Here is a 6,644-nt window from a genome sequence, read left to right as displayed (position 1 = left end):
AGAAAGCCAGTCACTTTTTTTTTACACAATCATTTTTTTAAGCTACATCAGAATTTGGTCAAGTGAAAAAAAAAATTGATCCCATGTCCACAAAGCAATTCAGAGTAGCAGTGCTGATCTAGGACCTGACCATATATTTTAATTATGATCTAAAAGGCCAAACGGATCCTAGATCAGCACTGAGACGCTTTGTAGCTATGGGCCCAGAACATTAAAATGGCTATCCTTATTGGTAGTCGATCATAGATATAGAACAATTAGAATTACTGGCAACTGATATGTCTATAAGGTCTCTCCTAAGTGAAGTATAGTATAAGAGACATTCATCAATATAAAACATCCGATTCAATAACTGGATCCAAGCCAGATGAGCAGATGGCAGAGGGGTTCCCCGGCCTAGATGACAGTACAGGTTTGGTTCTGCAGGACCACTGGGATCCATCATATCTGTGATGCGCTCGCCAGCCCCGATGTTCCTTCCTCATTACTGTTGATTCCAGAAATAAGGGATCTAGTAATCACCATGCCAACAGCTTTATTACATCACTCTTCACAAGGAGGGGGGGGACAAAGAGAGAAAAAAAAGTATATTACGGATGAAAAAAGAAACATTCCAAGAGAAGCCTTTGGAAACAGATGAGCTGGGATGAAAGGAAACAAGGCCCCAGATGGCTTCCTCTGTTCTAGTGGGAAGGGGTCTAGACTGGGTTAACAGTTTGTGTCTTAATGCTGCCCCCTACAGGAACCATTATGACACTGCAACAACCCCAACTACACCAGACAAGGCATTACACAAACACTCTTTCTGCTGGTATTGTTATAAAAAGGAATGACAGAAATGGTTTTAAGACGAAAGACGGCAACTTTATTTCACATTATCCAAGATGGGAGACGAGGGTAAAAAATGAACATGCATGTCTGATAAATATGATCTATCAGAAGATAAAAAGGCCCCAAAAAAAGCATGTATGTGGGGGACAGTGAAATCTGAAGGATGGCCCTATTGAAAGTCACGGTAGTCTCCTGAGAGATGGTAAGAGTCAGTCAGTGTGATCAGAAAGGCTTTATGTATGTTTAGAGGTGGGTTTGGGTTTTGTGATATGATGGTTATGTTCAGGTGTGGATGTGTTCAGAAGGGCCTCCCCATGCCCATGCGTGGGTTAAGTGGGGGGGCTCTGTTGGGTGGTGTGATGGCTATGTCCAGGTAGTCTCCTATCTGGAAGCGCTGCGACTGTAGCGTCATGGAGTCATTTTCCCCCTTCCTGCCTGACACAGTGTTGCCGATGTCTTTCACTCTGTAACCATAGAGACCGTGGGTGAGACAACAGTACTTTCATAATGACATCATCCAATCAAACAACTGAGGCCATGTTTAAATACTTTTAAAAAGGCAAACAGCCGATTTACCCAATCCACTGACCACCAAGCTCTTGATTTAAGGTAGTCAGGAATGCACAAAGCAAACAGCAATGTCTGGCCAACTTCCGCAACAACTACAGAGCATTCGGAAAGTATTCAGACGCCTTGACATTCTCCACATTTTGTTATGTTACAGGCTTATTCTAAAATGTATTAAATTAATTGTTTTCCTCATCAATCTACACACAAAACCGCATAATGACGAGGCGAAAACAAGTTGTTTTTTAAAGATTTTTGCTATATAAAAAAAAACATAGGTATTCAGATCATTTGCTATGAGCCTTGAAATTGAGCTCATGTGCATACTGTTCCTATTGATCATCCTTGAGATTCTACAACTTGATTGGAGTCCACCTGTGGTAAAATCAATTGATTGGACATGACTTGGAAAGGCACACCTGTCTATATAAAAAATGTCCCATAGTTGACAGTGCATGTCAGAGCAAAAACCAAACCAGGTCGAAAGGAATTGTCCGTAGAGCTCCGAGACAAGATTGCGTCGATGCACAGATCTGGGGAAGGGTATCAAACATTTTTGCAACATTGAAGATGGCCAAGAACACAGTGGCCTCCATCATTCTTAAATGAAATAAGTTTGGAACCACCAAGACTCTTCCTAGAGCTGGCCTCCCAGCCAAACAGAGCAATTGGGGGAGAAGGGCCTTGGTTAGGGAGGTGACCAAGAACTCGATGGTCACCGACAGAGCTCCAGAGTTCCTCTGTGGAGATGGGAAAACCTTCCAGAAAATCAACCATCTCTGCAGCACTCCACTTTAGTGGAATTCAAGTTGTCCTGTGTGTATTTGTTATTCATTGTGTATCTTATTTATCCAATACAACTATCACACATGCATACACAGCCTATTTTAAGCGGGATTTCTCCTGCAGCTCAACTGGTTACTGCTGGAGTAAAACATGTGATTTATCAGCCCATTCAATGCACAACCATTTCTAAATGCAATTGCATGTTAACAGTTTTGGTACACGATTAAAGAGAGCTACCATTTTGATTTCTCAACTGGTAATTGAAGCACACCTCCCATTCACTGTGAAAGTGCAGGCCAACAAGCTATCAGCGTGACATCCACCACTTTACAATGTGAGCTGGAGGCAGTATGTATTTTGTTTTTTAAATACTTCATTGTTTGAAACCTGAATATTTTATTTAATATTATGAGACATGTCTTACCTTGCTTCAAAGTAGCCTATAGGCTAAATCCGACCATGGAAACGACGGCAATTATTTTATAAAGGCTTCATAGGCAGCGCGTGAGTATCAAGTTTGGGGAAGCTTACAATTTATCCTACCATTTCTAACCTTCTGCCTGCTAGTTATATTTTCAGATACTCATTTTCATGGACCAGTTTCATTTCACAAACGGTTTTGTTCCTCAAAATCATGGTGAAGTGGTTAATCATAAAAATCTCAATTAAAATGTCATTGAATTTAAAAGTCTACTAACACGAGATCACCAGCCTCTGCCATATGGACACATTTTCAAATCTTCCCGGTCATGTTGTCCAGCACCACAGAAACCCTGGTGTGTTAGTACTGGACTGGAACAAAACCGTGCACACCCTGTGTCCAAGATTATAGAGCATAGCGTGACTTCAGTCTACAAGAGCCCAGGTGCTCTGATGCAAAACTTCGCTCTCACAGTACCTGCAGATGTGAAAGGGTTCACGTCACGCTGACACAGCGTGATAGCCATGGGACCAAAACAGCAGAGAAGTTGAGACTTGTGCTTCAACGCTCTTAGTTGTTGCCAAAACTGACCCACTACTGTTTACTTTGTGCCTCTGTCATATCGCTGACTCTACCTTTAAGCTAGGGCCGGAGAGTAGTATACTAACCTGTAGCCATTTCTTTTGGGCTCAGGATAAACAATGGCGAAACCAAAGTGTGTTCCTTTCTTCCGAGCTTCAGGGTACACCTCCTTCACTAGGCTGGTCAGCTCCTTTAGCGAGGCATCCATCCTTCAGAAGGACACAACATAATTTATCACCACAATAATCAAAACTATGTAGCCATGGTACCCTGTATAATACACACAATACTACCACCAGTGCTCAACTTGGGCAGAGCAGAATGGCAGTACCACATTTTTTACTCCTTGAGTTCATGCACCTCTTATAGAATATTAGCTCAAAGGTATTGTGGCACTCCTGCACCTAAATATAAGCACCCAAAATGAGTACCGGTGTTGTGCCGAAAATCTCCCCCTGCCAGACCCCCCCCCCCCCCCCCCTCCCTTTGTGTTCTTCATTTCTGCGACCTGTTTGCTAGTTGAGATTTCTGCTCTTCACTCAGATCTTAGTAGCAGAAAGAATTTCTCTGCAGTTTTGCTATTTGTTTCAAGTGTATGTGGCGGTTCAAGCTTGTATGGCGCCCTGGGTGAACCCCCCTCTGAATGAAATTAGAAGGGAGGGTGAATTCTGGCAAAGGGAAGATTTTCAGCACAACCCCGGCACCTATTTCTGTCCAATTCGAGCACTGGCTATCACATTTTTAAAAAATCTTTATTTATCTAGGTACGTCAGTTAAGAACAAATTCTAATTTACAATGACGGCCTAGGAACAGTGGGTTAACTGCCTTGTTCAGGGGCAAACTACAGATTATTTCCTTGTCTCCTTGGGGATTCGATTTAGCAATCGTTGGGTTACTGGCCCAACGCTCTAGACCCTAGGTGCAGCCAACCATTTACATCTTCTTACCATGTGTAGATTTGCAGCTCACTTGAAGGAACTTGTCCTCGTGCGAATTCGTCCCCTCTGTGATGCCTGCCACCGTTGGTCGTAAATACCCGCAGCAGAAGAGGACAAGTCTATAGACACACAAACAGTTAACGTTAGTTAGACAGGCACGTGGCTAGTCTCCTAGAAAATGTGGTAGCAGGAAAAAATATTAAATGCCCGTATAGCCACTTACAGAACTACAACCAATTAGTTGAGTTTTAAGTGTGAGTCACTTGCACAGTTCAAGCAGTGCAGCTGCGTTTGCTAGCACAGCAGGCTGTTAGCATGCTAGTTAACGTTACGTTAACGAATTGCTGTCTCACAAACCAAGCGAAGATAAAAACGCTTATAGCTACCTTTTCTCGGTCGATAGGCTTTTCGGGGATTTTTCGAATCTCTTCTTGTGTGATTCTTGATTCAAGAGCCATTTTAGGGAGTAAAGAAGTTAATTAATTGACGTTGATGCTCACACCAGAAGATTTGCAAACACTGTGCCAAACAGTTGTTTCCGCTTCCGCTTTTCCATCATGATGACGTAGGAAAGGTGCGCAAAAACGTTCTAAAACTTTAACGATTGCCGTATAAAAAACATATACGAATAGATTCCAGTTAGCTTTTTATAAACATCTAATTAAAGATAGTTCTCAAGTGAATGATTGTATTTCCAGTTTCCTCCCAACAGGTGGCGGTAGACAATTATATTATTTAACTAGGCAAGTCAGTTAAGAACAAATTATTATTTACAATGACGGCCTACCCTGGCCAAACCCTATCCCTGGACGACGCTGGGCCAAATGTGCGCCGCCCTATAGAACTCCTAATCAGGGCCAGTTGTGATACAGCCTGGATACAGCCTGGAATCAAACCAGAGTCTCTAGCACTGACATGCAGTGCCTTAGAACGCTGCACCACTCGGGAACCTTAACCCCTACCCTAACCATAACCTGTACCTAACCATAACCTTAACCCTTAACCATTTTAAATGTCAACCTCAATGTACCCCACTCTTATGGGACAGTGGTGCATATACATATTCTAAATCTCCTCTCCTCAATAAGATTAAAATACTGTAAGTGGATGTCTACTGAGAATATTTTGTTCACTTCCCAGTTCATGTCAAATCAAATCAATTCGAATTTTATTGGTCACATACACATGGTTAGTAGCTGTTAATGTGAGTGTAGCGAAATGCTTGTGCCTCTAGTTCCGACAATGCAGTAATATCTAACAAGTAATGTAACAAATTCACAACAACTACCTTATACACACAAATGTAAAGGGATAAATAAGAATATGTACATATAAATATATGGATGAGCGATGGCCGTACAGCATAGGCAAGATAGGTAAAGGTATAGAATACAGTATATACATATGAGATGAGTAATGTAGGATATGTAGACATTATTAAAGTGACGTTATTTAAAGTGACTAGTGATAACTTTGTGAAGTCCATTTATTTAAGTGGCCAGAGATTTGAGTCTGTATGTTAGCAGCAGCCTCTATGTTAGGGATGTTTAACAGTCTGATGGCCTTGAGATTGAAGCTGTTTTTCAGTCTCTCAGTCCCAGCTTTGATGAACTTGTACTGACCTCGCCTTCTGGATGATAGAAGAGTGAACAGGCAGTGGCTCGGGTGGTTGTTGTCCTTGATGATCTTTTTGGCCTTCCTGTGACTTTTGGTACTGTAGGTGTCCTGGAGGGCAGGTGGTTTGCCCCCAGTGATGCGTTGTGCAGACCACACTACCCTCCGGAGAGCCTTGCGGTTGAGGGCGGTGCAGTTGCCATACCAGGCGGTGATATAGCCCGACAGGATATTCTCGATTGTGCATCTGTAAAAGTTTGTGAGTGTTTTAGGTGACAAGCCACATTTCTTCAGCCTCCTGAGGTTCATCACGCTGTCTGTGTGGGTGGACCATTTCAGTTTGTCCATGATGTGTACGCAGAGAAACTTAAAACTTTCCACTTTCTCCACCACTGTCCCTTCGATGTGGATGGGGGGGTGCTCCCTCTGCTGTTTCCTGAAGTCCACAATCATCTACTTTGTTTTGTTGACGTTGAGTGAGAGGTTGTTTTCCTGACACCACACTCTGAGGCTCCTCACCTCCTCCCTGTAGGCCGTCTCGTCGTTGTTGGTAATCAGGCCTACCACTGTAGTGCCGTCTGCAAACTTGATGATTGAGTTGGAGGCGTGCATGGCCACGCAGTCATGGGTGAACATGGAGTACAGAAGAGGGCTGAGAACACACCCTTGTGGGGCCCCAGTGTTGAGGATCAGCGGGGTGGAGATGTTGTTTCCTACCTTCACCACCTGGGGGCCGGCCCGTCAGAAAGTCCAGGACCCAATTGCACAGACCCAGGGCCTCGAGCTTAGAAATGATTTTGGAGGGTACCATGGTGTTAAATGCTGAGCTGTAGTCAATAAACAGCATTCTTACATAGGTATTCCTCTTGTCCAGATGGGATAGGGCAGTGTGCAGTGTGATGGC

The 6,644-nt window shown here is 43.2% G+C and overlaps 1 protein-coding gene across 1 annotated transcript; it reads right to left on the bottom strand.

Moving 5' to 3' along the window:
- Nucleotides 1–518: 518 nt before the first annotated feature.
- Nucleotides 519–4,688, bottom strand: LOC109879366 (histone deacetylase complex subunit SAP18). The gene is made up of 4 exons (XM_020471538.2): nt 4,513–4,688; nt 4,136–4,245; nt 3,274–3,396; nt 519–1,295 (listed from the first exon to the last, which is right to left on the bottom strand). Exons 1-4 carry the CDS (start codon nt 4,582–4,584, stop codon nt 1,130–1,132), a joined length of 471 nt encoding a protein of 156 aa, XP_020327127.1. The 5' UTR covers nt 4,585–4,688; the 3' UTR covers nt 519–1,129.
- Nucleotides 4,689–6,644: the final 1,956 nt, after the last annotated feature.

The sequence above is a fragment of the Oncorhynchus kisutch genome, linkage group LG16 (genome assembly GCF_002021735.2).
Source record: "Oncorhynchus kisutch isolate 150728-3 linkage group LG16, Okis_V2, whole genome shotgun sequence".
In the NCBI taxonomy this organism is placed as follows: domain Eukaryota; kingdom Metazoa; phylum Chordata; class Actinopteri; order Salmoniformes; family Salmonidae; genus Oncorhynchus; species Oncorhynchus kisutch.
The sequence above is the reverse complement of the archived record's forward strand: the minus strand, read 5'-3'. Positions and strand labels throughout refer to the sequence as shown.

Excerpts from the sequence above, each read along its gene's own strand:
- LOC109879366 (XM_020471538.2), bottom strand. The coding sequence starts at position 4,584 with ATGGCTCTTGAATCAAGAATCACACAAGAAGAGATTCGAAAAATCCCC. Across the intron at positions 4,246-4,512 it reads AGCCTATCGACCGAGAAAAG|ACTTGTCCTCTTCTGCTGCG; the intron begins GTAGCTATAAGC and ends GTGTGTCTATAG. Across the intron at positions 1,296-3,273 it reads CCCAAAAGAAATGGCTACAG|AGTGAAAGACATCGGCAACA; the intron begins GTTAGTATACTA and ends CTATGGTTACAG.